This window comes from Heterodontus francisci, chromosome 26 (genome assembly GCF_036365525.1).
Source record: "Heterodontus francisci isolate sHetFra1 chromosome 26, sHetFra1.hap1, whole genome shotgun sequence".
Classification (NCBI taxonomy): Eukaryota; Metazoa; Chordata; class Chondrichthyes; order Heterodontiformes; family Heterodontidae; genus Heterodontus; species Heterodontus francisci.
The window spans coordinates 70,124,435-70,142,632 of NC_090396.1; the positions used below are offsets into that span (position 1 = coordinate 70,124,435).

The window sequence follows — 18,198 nt, forward strand, 5'->3', positions numbered from 1 at the left end:
ATATTTTATGAAAAATATGTAAATTTCTTTGATTCTTTAATGAGGGAACAAGGTGCGTCTAAGAGGTGGTGGTTGAAGAAATAAACTTGATTCTGTAGGAATTCAAGAGAGTATAAATGTTTTTATTGATAATTATGTGTTCCAACAGTCTTTAATACCATTTTTATATTTGCAGCCACGAGGCAGTGCATTTCCATTGCTTGAGGGTCCCAAAACAGAACGTATTACAATTGCAGATCGTGGGGAGTGTGACACTACCCCCAGTATTGATGTTAAGTACACACCGGGAGTCACAAACACAATCGATTACCTGAGAAACCAGTGGTTTCTGATAGGTAAGAGTAATTACATGCCAGTGAAGTTTCCCCTAGTGGGGGCATGAGGCAAAAGAAAAAATGACTTGCATTTATATAGCGCTTTTCATGACCAACAATGTCTCAAAGTGCTTTACAACCAATGAAGTACTTTTGAAGTATAGTCGCTGTTGTAATGCAGGAAATGTGGCAGCCAAGTTGCACACAGCAAGCTCCCACAAATAGCAGTGTGATGATGACCAGATAATGTTTAGTGATGCTGATTGAGGGATAAATATTGACCAGCACACCAGGGGAAACTCCCCTGCTTTTCTTCAAAATAGTGCCATTGGATCTTTTACATCCACCCAAGCAGGCGATGGGGCCTCGGTTTAACGTCTCATCCAAAAGACGGCACCTCCAACAGTGCAGCATCCCTTCAGTACTGCACTGGAGTGTCATCCTTGATTTTTGTGCTCAAGTCCTGGAGTGAGACTTGAACCCAGAATCTTGTGACTCAAAGGTGAGAGTGCTACCACCTAAGCCATAGCATTAGCAGGGGCTCATCGGCAGTGTAATTGGTCATGTGTTCCCCATACTTTCCCCAAAATTTGAAAATTTTGATCTAAGCCTTGCTACATGATGGACTTTTTAGAATGAATGAATAAGTAGGTGCTTGAATGAAAGGGGGAATTAAAGGAAAACGGACACATGGGATTAGGAACATAGGAGCAGGAGTAGGCCATTCAGCCCATCGAGCCTGCCCCGCCATTCAATACAATCATGGCTGATCATCCACTTCAATGCATTTATTTATATATAAGCACTGAAACAGGCCCTTCAGCCCACCGAGTCTGTGCTGACCAACAACCACCCATTTATACTAATCCTACATTAACCCCATATTTTCCCCACACTATCCTCATATCCCCTTGACATTTGTATTTAGAAATCTATCAATCTCTGCTTTAAACATCATCGATAACTGAGTTTCCACAGCCCTCTGGGGTAGAGAATTCCAAAGATTCACAACCATCTGAGTAAAGAAAGTTCTCCTCATCTCAGTCATAAGTAGCTTTCCTCCTTAATTTGAAATTGTGCGCCCTGGTTCTAGACTCCCCAACCAGGGGAAACATCTTCGCTGCATCTATCCCTTTCAGTATTTTGTAGGTTTCAATGAGATCACCTCTCATTCTTTGCAACTCTAGAGCATACAGGCCCAGTTTCCCCAATCTCTCTTCTTTGGACAGTCCTGCCATCCCGGGAACATGTCTGGCGAACCATCGTTGCACTCCCTCTATGGCAATAATATCCTCCCTAAGGTAAGGGGACCAAAATTGCACACACTACTCCAGATGCGGTCTAACAAAGCTTCTATACAATTGAAGCAAGACTTAATTACTGCACTCAAATCCTCTTGCGATAAATTAGGAATTAGCCTTCCTAATTGCTTGCTGCACCTGCATGTTAGCTTTCAGAGACTTATTGACAAGGACACCCAGGTCCCTTTGTACATCTACACTTTCTAATCTCTTACCATTTAAGAAATACTCTGCACATCTATTCCTCCTAGCAAAGTGGATAACCTCACATTTTTCCACATTATATTCCATCTACCACGTTCTTGCCGACTCACTATGTCCAAATCCCATTGAAGCTGCTTTGAATCTTCCTCACAATACACATTCCCGCCTAGTTTTGTGTCATCCGTGAACTTGGAAATACTACATTTGATCCCAACATCCAAATCATTGATATATATTGTGAACAGCTGGGGCCCAAGCACTGATTGCTGTGGTACTCCACTAGTTATAGCCTGCCAACGCAAGAATGACCCGTTTATTCCATCTCTCTGCTTTCTGCCTGTTAACCAATCCTAATCTATGCCAGTATATTACCTCCTATTCCATGTGCTTTGATTTTGCTAACCAATCTCCTGTGGGGGACTTTATCAAAAGCCTTCTGAAAATCCAAGTAAACCATGTCCAGTACCTCCCCTTTTATCAATTCCTCAAAATAGGTTTATCAAACATGATTTCCCATTCATAAATCCATGTTGACTATGCCCAATCAGATAGCTATTATCCAAGTGTTCATTTATCTCATCCTTTAGAATAGATTCTAGCATTTTCCCTACGACTGATGTAAGGCTAACAGAACTGTAATTCCCTGTTTTCTCTCTCCCTCCCTTCTTAAATAGTGGGGTGACATTTGTGACCTTCCAATCTGCAGGAACCACTCCAGAATCTATAGAATTTTGGAAGATGATCGCCAATGCATCCACTATCTCCATAGCTACCTCTTTCAACACGCTGAGGTATAGTTTAGGGCTACTGTTCATGAAGGATATACACTAACATGGACTGGTTGGGCCAAACAGCTGTTTCTCTGTTAGAATTACACAGAAATTACATGCACATGTCTCATGTCTGGGTCATGGCAACGAAGAAAGTTGTCTTCCATTGGGTGGATGGAGTTAGAAGCAGTTCATCAGCTTAGAATGCGAGAACTTTTCTGTGGTTAATATGTGGCCAAAATCACAAAATGCATCAAAGGGAAATTAAACTGGGGCAGGAATATGGAACCATGCGGTCACCTAAATCAGTGTTCTAGATTGCACAAGTGCATGTCTGCGCAGCAATCCAGAATATGCCCAACAGTGCAACAAATGGGTCGTGTACAATCAAGCCCTTTAAGATGCGCGCATTTGCAGCTGCACAGCAATCTTAAAGGGACCACACTGTGCAGTGAGCAGAACACACACAACAAAGAAAAATGCGAGGAAACTTTGCCATAAATTAATAAGCACAAGAGAAAAAACAAGTGCTACAACTGTTGGATTATCTACATCAGGGCCATGTGATTTTGGGAAATCTAATTCTCCCTGCTGAATTGAACATAAATGCAACACACTTTTAATGTCTTTCAGTTGTGGTTAATGTGTAGTTGGTCACTCTGGGCGACTGTGATACTGATGTTTAGCACGGTTGTATCATCACTTGGACCTGTGTCTGTCTGTATATTCATGCTGAAAGGATGAAAGATTCTTCTCTCAGCTGCAAAGAGCTCATCTAAACTGAATTGAGTTGGTTCTGCACATATCGTGCTGTCCTTAATTTGGTGTTGATTGTCGGTGGTACTTGGAAAAGAAAAATAATTTGTTTACTGTCAAATTGTGATGCTGGCACTGGTGTAGGTCAGAAGGAGGTGTACCCCACTTGTAACCTGTCCTGATTGGGGAGCTCTGGAAAACACGAGGTAAAATATAGGTGGAAGAATTCTCACCTTCATGTCGATGAGTAAATTAATTGACCTGGGACCACAAAACAAAAACCCCCTGTGGTTACAATGAAGCATTCTACAATCCACACTCTCTCTCTTTCCTCTTCCAATTCCAGCATTCCCATCATGGCTGAATTAAATTGCTCTTATTTGAAATTTTATTTCTTCTTCAAAGGTAGTTAATTAAATCTTTTTATTGTGCTAGCCAATAAATTCAGGAAACATCTGTTGCAGATTTAATAGAAGCCGGCAAACCTACCAAATTTTGACCACAATTTAGTGTAGCTGAATTACTGTAAAAGAGAGACTTACCACTGCTCCTGACATCCTGTAGAGTAAAATGTTACGTGATCTTGGTAAGAGAAGTGATTGGCCTGTAATATATTCTAATATGACAAACGTTGCTAAGGGTTTTCTGTTTATCATTATTAGGATACAACTGTTGTAATGTGAGGATAATCAGATTCACATTTATTTGAGTACCCCATTCACTTCAGAATTTTCAACACAGTGAACATCTTCCCTAATGTTGCAACCTGAGTGGGGTTCACTGCTGTCATTTGCTACTTTAGACGGTGTTGAGCTGTGGATTTATTATTTTCAGGTCACCATGAAATGCCCCTAGCAGCTCACACCAAGATCCTGAATGACTTTCCTGAGAATGTACAGAAAATTCCAGATGATGTGATCACAACCAGCCCACAGAATGAGATATTTGAAGATGTATGTATGTCTCAATTGTTTCTCGTGCACCTACACACTGATCTGTGAACTGTGTTTATATGATCCAGAATAAAGTGTGTTTTTAAAATGTGCAACTTAGAAATAGCAGGATGTCATTCAGCCCCTCGGCTACCTCCGTCATTTAATTAGATCATGGCTGATCTGTACCTCAACTTCAGCCTCATTAACTAGCCTTTGTTTCATCTCCCTTGATGCTCTTATGCAACAAAAATCTATCCACCTCAGTCTTGAAAATTTCAATTGTTCCACAGCCATTTGACAGAGCGTTCCAGATTTCCACCACCCTTTGGAAAAAGTGCTTCCTGATTTCCCTTCAGAATGGCCTAGCTCAAATTTTAAGATTGCCCCTTGTTCTACATTCCCTTACCAGAGGGAATAATTTCTCTATTCTATTGACTTAATTTTATCCTTACAAAGACCAATTAGTTCAACCTTTTTAAAATCAAGAAATACAAACCAAGTTTATGCAACCTGTCCTCCTAATGTAATCCTCTAAGCCCTGGTATCATTCTGGCAAATCTGTATTGCACCCTGCACCAAGACCAATATTTACTTGTGGTTTGGTGCCCAAAACTGTAGCAGTGTTTCAGATGGGGTTTATCAAGGCCCCATCTGACAAGGTGCATCAGAGCAAGTCTGTTGGATTGGTGAAACAACTAGATAATTTACAGGGGATATTACTGAATGTTGTACATCTATTTTGCTCAGTGACTAGTATGGAAATGGCTTTAACATGCATGTTGTTATACAAGCTGCCACAGACAGTCAAGTGTAGGTACTATTTTCCATGTCATTGGGACTCAGACTCAATGAAGCTGAATAAGAGTGGGACTGAGGTACAGTTCCACGGGTGCTGGCCACCCTCTGCTTTCTCAACCAAATGGTGGTCATTCTTCCAGTAAGTTTCCTACATCAGAAGACTAACCATCCATGGGAATACCTCTTGCTCACTGGAGATCAAGGCACATCCACTTTTCAGGGGGCCATGGGATAACGATTAGGAGCAGGAACGTTGCCAATTTTTTAGAGATATTTTCCACCCATTCCTCCCACTGTTCCCTAGTTAAGGAACCCTGATCATGCCCACTGTGCTGCCCCAGCCTGGAGCAGGAGCAACCACCAGTCAAGCCTGGGACCTTACTGGTCTGAATGACTCAGTACCAACTTACCGACCTTTGGGTGTGACACCATTTTATAATAGCAGTTACTTTGTGTTAATACTCAAAACTAATGTAATATTGGATGTGTGTGTTTCCGTGAATACCTATTTCTGTATCACTGTAGCTGTAAGTACATTGATCTTTTTAAAAAATTTCTTACAGCATTTCCCAAACATTGATGAAGTTGCAGAGGATTTTGATATTCTTAATGACCTCAAAGAAAAATACAGCAAATCACAACCCAAGCTCGAAGCTCCTGTGGATTCTGTATTAAAAGACATGGCCACAATTGTCTTTAGTACATTTCTGCTGGCAGGATGGGTGGCCTTTGTTATCACCTATCCTAAGGTAATGCACGCCAAAGTCTTAAGTGAGCTAAAGTAATGGATGATGGGAGAGTGTTTAGCGATTGAAAGTGTATGGTGTAGAATCAGATGTGCCTTCAATGGTTCTTAATTCAACCTCTTTTTTTCGTTTGTTCTTTCTCCCACATTTCCCCCCAACCCCACAGTTTGCTAGTCTGTTCACTTAGCATCAACTTGTCTTTATGTAGCGCCTTTAATATAATAAAATGTTCCAAGGCACTTCACAGAAGTGATTATCAGACATCATTAGACACCAAGCCACATAATGAGATATTAAGAAAGATACTTGATCAAAGAGGTAGGTTTTATGAAACATTTTAAAGGAACAGAGAAAGCTGGAGAGGTTTTAGGTGGGAATTCCAGAGTTCAGGGCCTTGGCAGATGAAGGCTGACCTTGGTTTGGGTATAGTTCCATTGGTGCCGGTTGCTCTTTGGGGAAGTCTCGTCTAGGGGCTGTTCAGTGAGAGTTTGGATAGTGAGTGCCACAACCTAGTTGACCATCAGCGATGTAGCTGAGCTCAATCCGAGCCTTGTGATACCCATGTATAGACATTTTCCGTCGAGTGATTTGGAGTGGGTGGCCCTGACAGGATTTTATTGCCCTCCTTGGTCCTGGAGCCTAAATGTAATGCACTCATTACTGCATCAGCTGACTCAACACAGAGCAGGAATCGAACCTGGCAGACTCCTGCTCTGTACGTCTCAATACTACACCAGGCAGTGCATTTATCTGCTTCAACCATTGAGGTGCTTGCTCAGGTTACCTCGACACTGAGGCACCTCACACTGGTATATTTTCCAATGTAACAGTGAATGTTCTCGTAAGACTCAGCCAAGGGGCATTGTGCGATATCCCAAACCAGCGTGGTACAAAACATCATCGCTTTTCCTTGTCCTCCTGCAGCCAATGGGACCCATGGGTGCATTGGTTATGAAAATCACTTTCTCTTGCTCATTGTTTTAGATTAGATTAGAGATTAGATTAGAGATACAGCACTGAAACAGGCCCTTCGGCCCACCGTGTCTGTGCCGACCATCAACCACCCATTTATACTAATCCTACACTAATCCCATATTCCTACCAAACATCCCCACCTGTCCCTATATTTCCCTACCACCTACCTATACTAGTGACAATTTATAATGGCCAATTTACCTACCAACCTGCAAGTCTTTTGGCTTGTGGGAGGAAACCGGAGCACCCGGAGAAAACCCACGCAGACACAGGGAGAACTTGCAAACTCCACACAGGCAGTACCCAGAATCGAACCCGGGTCCCTGGAGCTGTGAGGCTGCAGTGCTAACCACTGCGCCACTGTGCCGCCAAATTTGTTTTTGTGGTGGAATGTATGAGCAGAGTTCTTCTTAGTATGGGATCTGTATTTTCATGCAAACAATGTAGACAAACCTCTTTAGAGTAGTCAAAAGCCTTCCATTCCCACACAGGTGCCTGTTTGATCCCTGTACGTATGGGTGACCTCCATTGGCACTGTCTCGCAAATTGAAGTTATTGTTGGCCCAAGTGATTTCTCTTTTTTTAAAACGCTGAACCTCTGCTCTCCCCCAACCACCACTGCCCCTGCTTTTTACTGACCTCCTCCTTTGCGACAGGCCAGCAAAGCACATTATTCCCAGAGCGCTGTCCTATATTGTGATTTCTCCCCTGATTCCCGAGAGCGAATCTTGCTCATGTTTAATATTTTCCCAATAAGATGGATGAGATTGGGAACTCTAAGGATTCCCAGGTCAGAGCATGTATACTGATACTCTAGGACTTCGGTACAAATTCTACTGTGCCCACCTGGCAGTTTTAATATAGCCCCTCAGTTTGCCAGTTGATGTTGGCATCACTGGGAAGAAACCTCCCAATAAAGGAGCTTGGTGGCTGTAAGTGGTTTGAGACTTGACGCTTCCTTGTGATTTATGCTTTACGGTGACTTCATGCATTAGAAATCATAGACTAGGGTGCCCTCTCCTGGTCAATTATGGATAAGGAAGGAAATGAACATTCAGTGAGTTTCCAGTGTTAAACTTCAGAATATATCTTCATTTCTGTTTTGGTTCTGAATTTTTTATTGGAAACAATTTTCATAAACAAAGCAAAGACAACATAATTGAGAATATGTAAGGTGCTAAACGCCATCAAGGACAATGAAAACTTAAATGTAGATTTGTCTACAACATTTAAAATTTGTAGAGATTAACACTTTTTTTTAGTGGAGGTAAGGAAGGAGCCTGGTATTAAATTAGGGACCAGTGGATGGTGTGGGAGGGAATGGACTGGATGGGCAGAGTGACCTTTTCTCACTCCTGACTTGTAATTTTTTTTATTACAATGGATACAAAGTTTAATTGCAAGAAGCCATTTATTAGTTTACTCGAGATCAGATCCTGTCATTTTAAAAACAAAAAGTATCTTAAATGTTGAATCTTGTGTGGAATTTAGCTGTAAAGTTTCTTTTGAATCAGTTCTAGTTATAAATCTTACTACGGAAATCAAGAATCTGATATCCATTCTTTAAAGGGAAAAGTGGTGAGAACTGTGGAGCTCCACATAGTGTTTCAGGGGAATAGCATAGATGCATTTAAGGGGAATCTAGATAAGCACATGAGGGGGAAAAGGAGTAGAAGGATATGTTGATAGGATGAGTTGAAGTGAGGTTGTTGGGAGCTCGTGTGGAGCATAAACTCTGGCCCAGACCTGTTGGGCCACATGGGCTTTTTTTTTTACAGTAAATACAGCGTTATGTGATTCTAATGTAAAATTAAGCATCTGGTTTTGGAAGGGGAAATGCTATCAATGTAGGTTGTATAAGTAATTGAGGAAAGGTTGGAACCTACAGGTGCAATTCTGTCAAACTACAATGCAAATTTGGCCATGGGCTGTTTTTTAAAAAAAAAACTATTTGTGCAATGCAGTTGCTGCAACAGTTAATAAAATAAAAATGCTTTTGTTTTTAGACTGTGCAACAGCAACAACAGTTACAACACCAACAGTTTCAGAAGCACTTGGAAGAAAGGCTGGAGCTAATGCACAAACGACAGCTCATTTTCCGCCCTCCTCTCTTGGGTCCGGAATCGGCCTTCCTGGAGACATCCAGATTGCGAACAGAAAGTTCAAGCACCAACACGCCAAGTGCATCCCCGCGAGCATCTAATCATTCACTTTACTCCAATCATTCCATCTCGGAGTTTGGTAGCTCGGCCACAGAACAAGAGGACGGAGGTAAAGCTTGGCTGAATGATTGGAGTCCATAGAATTGTAACCCAGCGAGGTGGGGAGGCAACAATGTCAGGACAAGGGAAGAAAAGGAAAAGAGCTGTCATGTTTTTGCTGTGGTGTTAATTAAAATAGCATCATCCTAGCTTGCCCTACTTCAGTTGCATATCCTGCTGTATTTAGCATACAGAAGAATTTAGATCAGACCCTCCTTCCTCCACGAGTGGAGAATACGCAGCAAACCAGTGGTTTGCAAAGGAAGAGCAACAAATAGCCCGCGCATGCTTCACATAGAAGTTCAAACCTGCAATTCTGATTTCATCCGGGCAGTTGGGTGGCTGGGCCTTGGGAGCATATGTGGGATATATGCTACTCACACCCAATATCTGCAGCATCCTAACTGAGCAGTCAGCCCATTGGTGTCTCATTCATGGTCAGGAAAATTAAACTGAACCAGTGCAGGTAAACATATCAGTCTTGTTTTCTGTTACAGTGTCATTGATAAAGACCTAGCCTTATTCCGAGAAATTCAGTCACTGCCTTGCATCAAGTCCCAGAGTGCAAGTAATAGCTTTATCTTATTGCCTTTGTTCCTCAGATGACGATTCTGATATTGTGAGAGTTGGAAAGATTTTGTTTCATCCAAAAGACGTCCTGGGTCATGGTGCTGAAGGAACTATCGTGTTCAAGTATGTTTTGATTCATTTTCAGAATTTGGAATATATACATTAAAACCAGCTATCTTCCTTTAAGTGACTTTGATCCAGATTACATTTTAAGCTCTAACATTTTGTAATTTTGCTAACTTGCCCTCAAGGGGCAAGTTTGATGATCGATATGTTGCAGTGAAAAGGATTTTGCCAGAATGCTTCAGCTTTGCAGCTCGCGAGGTACAGCTGCTCCGGGAATCAGACGAGCACCCAAATGTAATCCGCTATTTCTGCACGGAGAAGGACCGCCAGTTCCAGTACATAGCCACTGAGCTCTGTGCAGCCACTCTGCAGGAGGTGAGATCTCTAGACAAGATTGCTACTGGATGTGGACAGAAACAAATGAGAGGCAAATCTTATTGGGAATGACATCCAAAGGGGACATAGAAACATAGAAAAGTAGGAGCAGGGGTAGGCCATTTGGCCCTTCGAGCCTGCTCCGCCATTCAATACGATCACGGCTGATCATCCAAACTTAGTAACCTGTTCCCGTTTCTCCCCGTATCCCTTGATCCCTTTAGCCCTAAGAACTATATCCAATTCTTGCTTGAATATATTTAATTATTTGGCCTCAGCTGCTTTCTGTGGTAGAGAATTACATAGGTTTGCTACTCTCTGGGTGAAGAACTCTCTCCTCATCTCAGTCCTAAATGGCTTACTCCTTATCCTTAGACTGTGACCCCTAGTCCTGGACTCCCCCGCCATCAGAAACATCCTTTCTTCATTTAGTCAGTCCAGTCCTGTTAACATTTTGTAGGTTTCTATGCGATCCCTTCTCATTCTTCTTAACCCTAGCGAATACAAGCCTAATCGACCCAATCTCTCTTCATACGTTAGTCCTGCCATACCAGGAATCAGTCTGGTGAACCTTTGCTGCACTCCCTCCATGGCAAGAACATCCTTCCTCAGATAAGGAGACCAAAACTGCACACTATACATGATGGGATGTAAAACTTAGAGTGCTAATGAATGGCAAGAACTGCAAGGTCTGTCCCAACAATTCCACACTCATGTTTGTCACTGAGGGGGAGCCACCAAGTGAAGGATTTAGTTCATCCCACAGGCTGCCTGGCCCAGTCACTTGCCCATGTGTCCTCAAAGGGAATGAAATAACTTTTAAAATTAAAGGAGGAGCTTAGAGCAGTGCTAGGAAAAGCTGCAGCAGGTTACAGGGTAGATCAGATCAGCAAAAAAGGAGAGAGCGGCCAAAGATCAGGGAGGAAGTAATGACATCACAAACTTGTCTGTTGGACCCACGCAGTTTAGTTAGTGAAAGAAAATTCTGCAAATCTGGAGGTTTTCTTTAAATTTTTTTTAAATTAATTCATGGGGATGTGGGCGTCACTGGCTATGCCAGCATTTATTGCCCATCCCTAATTGCCCTTGAGAAGGTGGTGGTGAGCTGCCTTCTTGAACTGCTGCAGTCCATTTGGGGTAGGTAGACCCACAGTGCTGTTAGGAAGGGAGTTCCAGGATTTTGACCCAGCGACAGTGAAGGAACGGCGATATTGTTCCAAGTCAGGATGGTGTATGACTTGGAGGGGAACTTGCAGGTGGTGGTGTTCCCATGCATTTGCTGCCCTTGTCCTTCTAGTTGGTAGAGGTCGTGGATTTGGAAGGTGCTGTCTAAGGAGCCTTGGTGCATTGCTGCAGTGCATCTTGTAGATGGTACACACTACTGCCACTGTGCGTCAGTGGTGGAGGGAGTGAATGTTTGTAGATGGGGTGCCAATCAAGCAGGCTGCTTTGTCCTGGATGTTAGATTAGATTAGAGATACAGCACTGAAACAGGCCCTTCGGCCCACCGAGTCTGTGTCGAACATCAACCACCCATTTATACTAATCCTGCACTAATCCCATATTCCTACCAAACATCCCCACCTGTCTCTATATTTCCCTACCACCTACCTATACTAGTGACAATTTATAATGGCCAATTTACCTATCAACCTGCAAGGCTTTTGGCTTGTGGGAGGAAACCGGAGCACCCGGAGAAAACCCACGCAGACACAGGGAGAACTTGCAAACTCCACACAGGCAGTACCCAGAATTGAACCCGGGTCCCTGGAGCTGTGAGGCTGCGGTGCTAACCACTGCGCCACTGTGCCGCCCATTATTGTTGAGCTTCTTGAGTGTTGTTGGAGCTGCACCCATCCAGGCAAGTGGAGAGTATTCCATCACACTCCTGACTTTGTTTTGTGTGTATCTGTTTGCCAATCATTTTCTTGTGCCAGAAATAAGAACTATATTTGCTCTTTCTTAGTATGTCGAGCAAAAGGACTTTGACCGGTATGGTTTGGAGCCTATTCCTCTACTTCAACAAACCACATCTGGTCTGGCTTATTTACACTCACTGAATATTGGTAAGTAGTTCACCATTCAGCAATTTAAAACCCCTCCGACATACACAGCAACATGCACCCACAGTCTTGCTGCTGCACACAGCTCCCACGGCCTCACCATTATATTTATTAGAGACTGTCCTACGTTTATGGCTCATAGCTTTGGAAATCTTCCACAAGCAAAACATTTTCTCTACATCTCTATCCAACTCCTTCATAATTTTAAAGACCTCTATTAGGTCGACCTTCTCTTATTGAGAGAAGAGAGTCCCAGGTTGTTCAGTCTTTCCTGATATTTAGAACTTCTCAGTTCTCATATCATGCTTGTAAATCTTTTTTGCCTCTATATCTCTTCTCCAGTGCCTCTATCCCTTTTGTAATATGGAGATCAAAACCTTGTAGTCCAGCTGTGGTCCTAACCAATGATTATTTTCCTCCAAGATATTTTCTCCCTTACCTAAAAGTGGTGACTCTTGCCAGAATGCATCTCGAGGACACATAGAGGGTATTTGGTATCTGCCCATGGTCAGGAGCCGGGACCTTGTCTGTATTTGCTCTTTCTCCATTCCTACCCACCCAATCTGAAATAAGCTAACTCAGCCGATACCAGGCGTTATAAGTGGGGTTCTGCTGGTGTGAAAGGCTCAGACTCCACAATGCATTGATCCAATCATCCACCGCAGGAGCAAAACTTGGGTCTTTTAATAACGGGAATGTCAAAGTGTTGATTGAAACACATTTGCCTAACCTTCCTATAAGTTAGCAGTTAATGATTTAGTGTCCGGTATTAAAAATGTTAATTACAAGTGTGTACAATAGTATAGTAATTGTGACTGGACCAGCAGCACAAGCAAAGGTCAAGAGTTCACATCCCACCATGGCAAGTAATGAAACTGTATTTAATAGCTGGTATTCTGTGGGACAAAGACCATGAAAGCAATTGGTGCTCTCCTGTCTTTCAGGGACGGGAACCTGCCGTCCTACCCGGTCTGGTTCACCCATGGTTGACACTTGATTCCTTCTGAAGCAAGCCACTGAGCTGTACAAATGAGCAGTATAAATGTGGCTTTGCTGGCATCAGCATATCACAAGAACAGCTGACAGATTGGTATAACTGTGCAGCTGCTGTTTTTTTTTTAAAATTCATGTGGGCACCACTGGTAAGGCTGGCATTTATTGCCCATCCCTAGTTGCACACAATAGTTTGATGTGACTGAGTGGCTTGCTCAGCCCCACTTCATAGGGCAGCTAATCGTCAACCAGGTTGGTGTGGGACTATACTCGCATATAGGCCAGACCGGGCAAGGACAGCAGGTTCCTTTTCCTAAGGGACATTAATGAACCAGTTGGGTTTTCACAACAATCTGACAGCGTCATGGTCACTTTTACTGATGCTAGTTTTTAATTTCTAGTTTTTTTAACCTGTTAAATTCTCAAACTACCATGATGGGATTTGTAATGTTCTCTAGATTAATTGTCCAGTAACATAACCACTACATACTGTACCCTTCTGCAACTTGACTCTACAATGCCCTTCTGAAGGGATAGTGCAGCTGCAGTGTTTCACTGTGCCTTCTAATCCTCATTATTTCCATTTGTATGTAAAATGACACAACTCTTTTTAGTTCACAGAGACTTGAAACCGCACAACATATTAATCTCTATGCCCAGTGCCCATGGGAGAGTGAAAGCCATGATCTCTGACTTTGGTCTCTGCAAGAAGCTGGCAGTGGGCAGGCACAGCTTCAGCCGCAGGTCTGGGGTGCCTGGCACGGAAGGTTGGATTGCACCAGAGGTCCTAAACGAGGACTGCAAGGCGAATCCGGTAAGTTAACAATCGGGGTTGATAGTGTGTCGTCCAGAAGTTAATCATTCTAGATAGATGTCTGTAACGTCTGGTACCCACAGTCAGGAGATGATAGGATTTCACCAAACCAGAACATAGGAACAACAGTAGTTTATATTGGTGTCTCCTGTCGAAAAACTATAGGTTTGATCTTCTTCCAGAATGCCAGCACTGCTGTTTTCCTCTGAGAATTGAGCTGTATTTAAGGGGACCCTTTCTGCCAACTTCTTCCAGTTGTGTACTCGTGCTGGCAGGATACTGATCATGAATACTGTCTGTGGCTAATCGATCTCTGTCACAGCCTGTCTGTCCCTCACTGGAAATACAATTTGATACCTGGGCCTTGAATATCCAGAGAGCCACTGACAAGTCCCAGAAGGTGGAATCTAAGGAAAATCAGGGTGGCTTACTTAAACACTCATCTCAGTTCCTACACTGTGTATACATTTACAAATCAAGGCAGATTCCAGCCCTCACCCACTCAGCAGTAGTACTTTGGGCTGAAGTGACTTGCATTGCCTAGGATTGTACTTGTTGAACTGTGTTCCTGATCGTACTTGGCTGCTTTCTATACAGCTCAGATGAGGCTGGATAATCAGAAGTGGTACAAGGCAATGCTTGATCAGAAGGTCAGTGATGTGCTAACCCATGGGAGTGGTTTAAGTAACCTGAATCCTCAGATGATAAATTAACAGGAATTTACAGTTTATCCATTAAAGGGTGGAGAGAGAAACAGTTTCTTGGTATATTGATTTCAACATTGTCCTTCACCTGGGGCTATCTGGGATCAAGTCCAGTCCTGACTGGCGGGATAAAAGATTTTTAAAAATTAATCTCTCAGCTGCAATGCTCTTACGTGAAATGAGTTGGGACAGTCTCAACCCAGTTCCCAATGGGCTGGGGTTACAGCCCACACTGCCTCTGATTCAGTACAGTGAATTGTGTTCTTGATCGCACAGTGCTGCTTGGTTGCTTTCTACACAGCTCCGACAAGGCTGGATAATCATAAGTCATTACAAGGCAATACCTGATCGAAAGCTCTTTGATATGCTAAACCATGGAAGTGCTTTAAGTCTGCTGGTTCAGCGTAGCAGTTTGGTTCAGAGAGGTGAAGAGGAAAATGGAAATGCTGCACGAGTGCCTTTGAGGATGGTGCTGTTGAGACAATGCCAAGCAGCACTGTGATCAAGATTGGATGGACAATGTCACTTCTACTCTGCAAGTGGCCTGTGCTGTACCTGACCTGGGAGTGTTCAGTGCTCACGTTGGACAGTGAGTGGAAGAGTAATCCACTCGCTCCAGTGACATTGCCCATCCTTGGAACACATAAAGTCACTAACAAAAATTAGGTTGAAAATGCTGAAAATACACAGCAAGTCTCAGCGTCTGGGGAATGAAGGTTATTGCCTTAATTTGTAAATGGTCATTTCTCAAAATTAACCTGTTTTTTCTTCAGATGCTGGCTTGCTGTGTATTTCCAGCATTTTCTATTTTTGTTTCAGATTTTTAGTATTTGCAGTTTTTTTAAAACTCATTTAAAAAAAAAGTATTTCAATTGAATGTCTGTTTTCTACCAAGATTGCATACAATCCTGGTGCAAACAACAGCATTAACTAAGAAACTGTTTCCAGCTTGAAGAAAATTTATCTTACCAATTAAATTGAACAGTCATCTTTTCTTGTAAAGAGGAATCGAGTCTGCTTGGTGATTTATTAAACAAATAAATGTTTGATTGTCCTCAGACATGTGCAGTGGATATTTTCTCTGCTGGCTGTTTGTTCTATTATGTGATCTCAGAAGGCAGTCACCCATTTGGAAAGGCCCTGCAGCGACAAGCCAATATCTTACTGGGCGTCTGTAACCTTCAACATTTAAAGCCTGATGTACATGGTGAGTGTTACTGTTTCCATCAGTGACCTTAATGAAGCTACTTAAACAAGAAGCCTTTTGTTTGGAAGACCCAAAGCTTTGATTTTGCTCTGTAAAATTAACTTGAATAATTTAAATTAGAAGTCTTGCTATCAGTGTTTTAAAAATTAATCGATGATCAGTGATGCAATACATTGCAGCTTCATTGTACCTCTCCACTTGGTGATTAAATTGTGCTTTGTGCATCTGATGCCATAAATCTTTAAGCAGAGGTCAGACACTTTCCCTCATAGGGTGAAAGGGCAAATCAGACAACAGACATTACGAGCCAAGACATTAGATGCAGGCTAATCTCAAACTAGGTTGGGTGCTCCCTTGCACCCAACCTCGCTGCCCACCTCATCTCAGACTTTTAACTTGATACATGCTGGATCTTGTGTTAATCTACAGCAAGTCTCACCAACTGTTTTCTTTAGATTTTGAAAGACTCTCCATTGTGCTTCCTGCCTGTCATTACCTATCACACCCCTTCTTTGAAGGGTTGCCCTCATTGTGAAAAATTATTTGGTACTCACTTCTCCTTTGCAAGCCTATCCCATGATGAAAATAGTATCAAAACATTGAATTGCTTTGATAGTTTGACACAACAATGCACATAATACAGGTTCAACTCCGTCCCTAACCCATTCAAGTTAATACATGATTGCTACATAACCTGTGTTCCAAGCATTGGTACTGAATTGTGCTTTTTTTTATTGTCTCTAAGTTAAGTTTCCAAATTTGTTTCAGTAATATTGATGGAGGAAATTGACCTGGGAGGTGAAATAGAAAAGAGAGATGAGGAATAGAGCCAGCATCATAACTAGGAGTCATAATTATAAGATAGTCCCTAATAAATCCACTAAGAAGATCAGGAGAAATTTCTCTAACCAGAGAGTGGTAAGAATGTGGAACTCACTACCGCATGGAGGTGTTAAGGCGAATAGTATAGATGTCTTTAAGGGGAAACTAAATAGATACAAGAGGGAGAAATGTTGATGGGGTTGGCTGAAGAGGGATGAGAGGAATTTCACATGGAGCATAGGCATCATGAGCTGCTGTTTCTGCATGAGTTCCAGCATTCCTCCTGGTGCTTCTGGAACTGCTGGTGCTGCAACAGTTGCTGCTCCACAATCTAAAACAAAGCATTTTTCTTTTGATTAACTTTTGAATTTGTAAAGATTGAATTATGCATGATTAACTTGATTTGATTTTTCTTTTGAAGTTCTAATTGAAGTAGTGGACAGGGGAATATCTATGAATGTTATTTATATTGATTTCCAGAAGGCATTTGATAAAGTCCCTTGTAAGAGACTGTTAGCTAAAGTCGAACTTTATTGAATTGAAAGTAAATTATTGATCTGGTTAAGAAATTAGCTGAACAGCACGAGACAGAGTCAGGATTATGGGCAGGTGCCCTAATTGTCAGGATGTGACTAGTGGTGTCCTGCAAGGATCTGTGTTGGGGTCTCAACTATTTACTGTATTTATTAACGACTTAAATGATGGAATAGAAAGCCCCATATCCAAATTTCCTAATGAGAAAGATAGGCGGCAGTGTAGATGGGAGCATAAATTTACAAGGAGATATTGATGGGATAAAGTGAATAGGCAAAACTGTGGCAAATGGATTTCAGTGTAGGCAAATGTGAGATCATTCACTTTAGATGTAAAAAGATCGAACAGGTTACTTTCTAAGTGGGGGAAATTCTTGAAACAGTGGAGGCCTAAAGAGACTTGGGGTCCAGGTGCACAGATCATTAAATTGTCATCAACAACTACAGAAAATAATCAAAAAGGCGAATGGAAAGCTGGCCTTCAAATCTGAGAACTAGGAAGCAAAGAGGTAGAAGACATGCTTCAGCTATACAAAGCCCTGGTTAAAGCGCACCTGGAGTACTGTGAGCAGTTCTAAGCACCACACCAAAGGGAAGGGTTTATTGGCCCTAGAGGGAGTGCAGAGTAGATTTACCAGAATGGTATCTGGACTCCGTGTTAAATTGTGAGAAGAGATTATGAGGTTGGATGCTGTAGAGGGAAGAGCTCCAGAGGAAATGAGGTCAGTGACAGTCCTGGAGGCAGCGGCTTGATGGTCGCTGGTGGGGTCACGTTCCAGTGGGAGGTAGGAAACTAGGGTTGTATTTCCCGCAATTTAGAACATTAAGGGTAATTTAATCTAGGTTTTCAAGATACTAGGGGGGACAGTTATGGTAGATAGAAACTATTTCTGATGGTTGAGGTGTCTAGGACTGGGGGAAATAGTCTAAAAATTAGAGCCTTCAGGAGTGAAATTAGGAGACATGCACACAATGAATGGTGTAAGTTTGG

The 18,198-nt window shown here is 42.3% G+C and overlaps 1 protein-coding gene across 1 annotated transcript in view; it reads left to right on the plus strand.

The window, feature by feature from the left end:
• The window catches only part of LOC137384447 (serine/threonine-protein kinase/endoribonuclease IRE1-like), a 113,297-nt gene that overhangs the window by 73,709 nt on the left and 21,390 nt on the right, over positions 1–18,198 (plus strand). Inside the window, exons 10-18 of the mRNA XM_068058518.1 lie at positions 176–335; positions 4,180–4,298; positions 5,642–5,827; positions 8,806–9,070; positions 9,663–9,753; positions 9,882–10,071; positions 12,038–12,137; positions 13,742–13,941; positions 15,705–15,852. Coding sequence (XP_067914619.1) covers positions 176–335; positions 4,180–4,298; positions 5,642–5,827; positions 8,806–9,070; positions 9,663–9,753; positions 9,882–10,071; positions 12,038–12,137; positions 13,742–13,941; positions 15,705–15,852 — 1,459 coding nt within the window. The remainder of the gene's footprint in view (positions 1–175; positions 336–4,179; positions 4,299–5,641; positions 5,828–8,805; positions 9,071–9,662; positions 9,754–9,881; positions 10,072–12,037; positions 12,138–13,741; positions 13,942–15,704; positions 15,853–18,198) is intronic.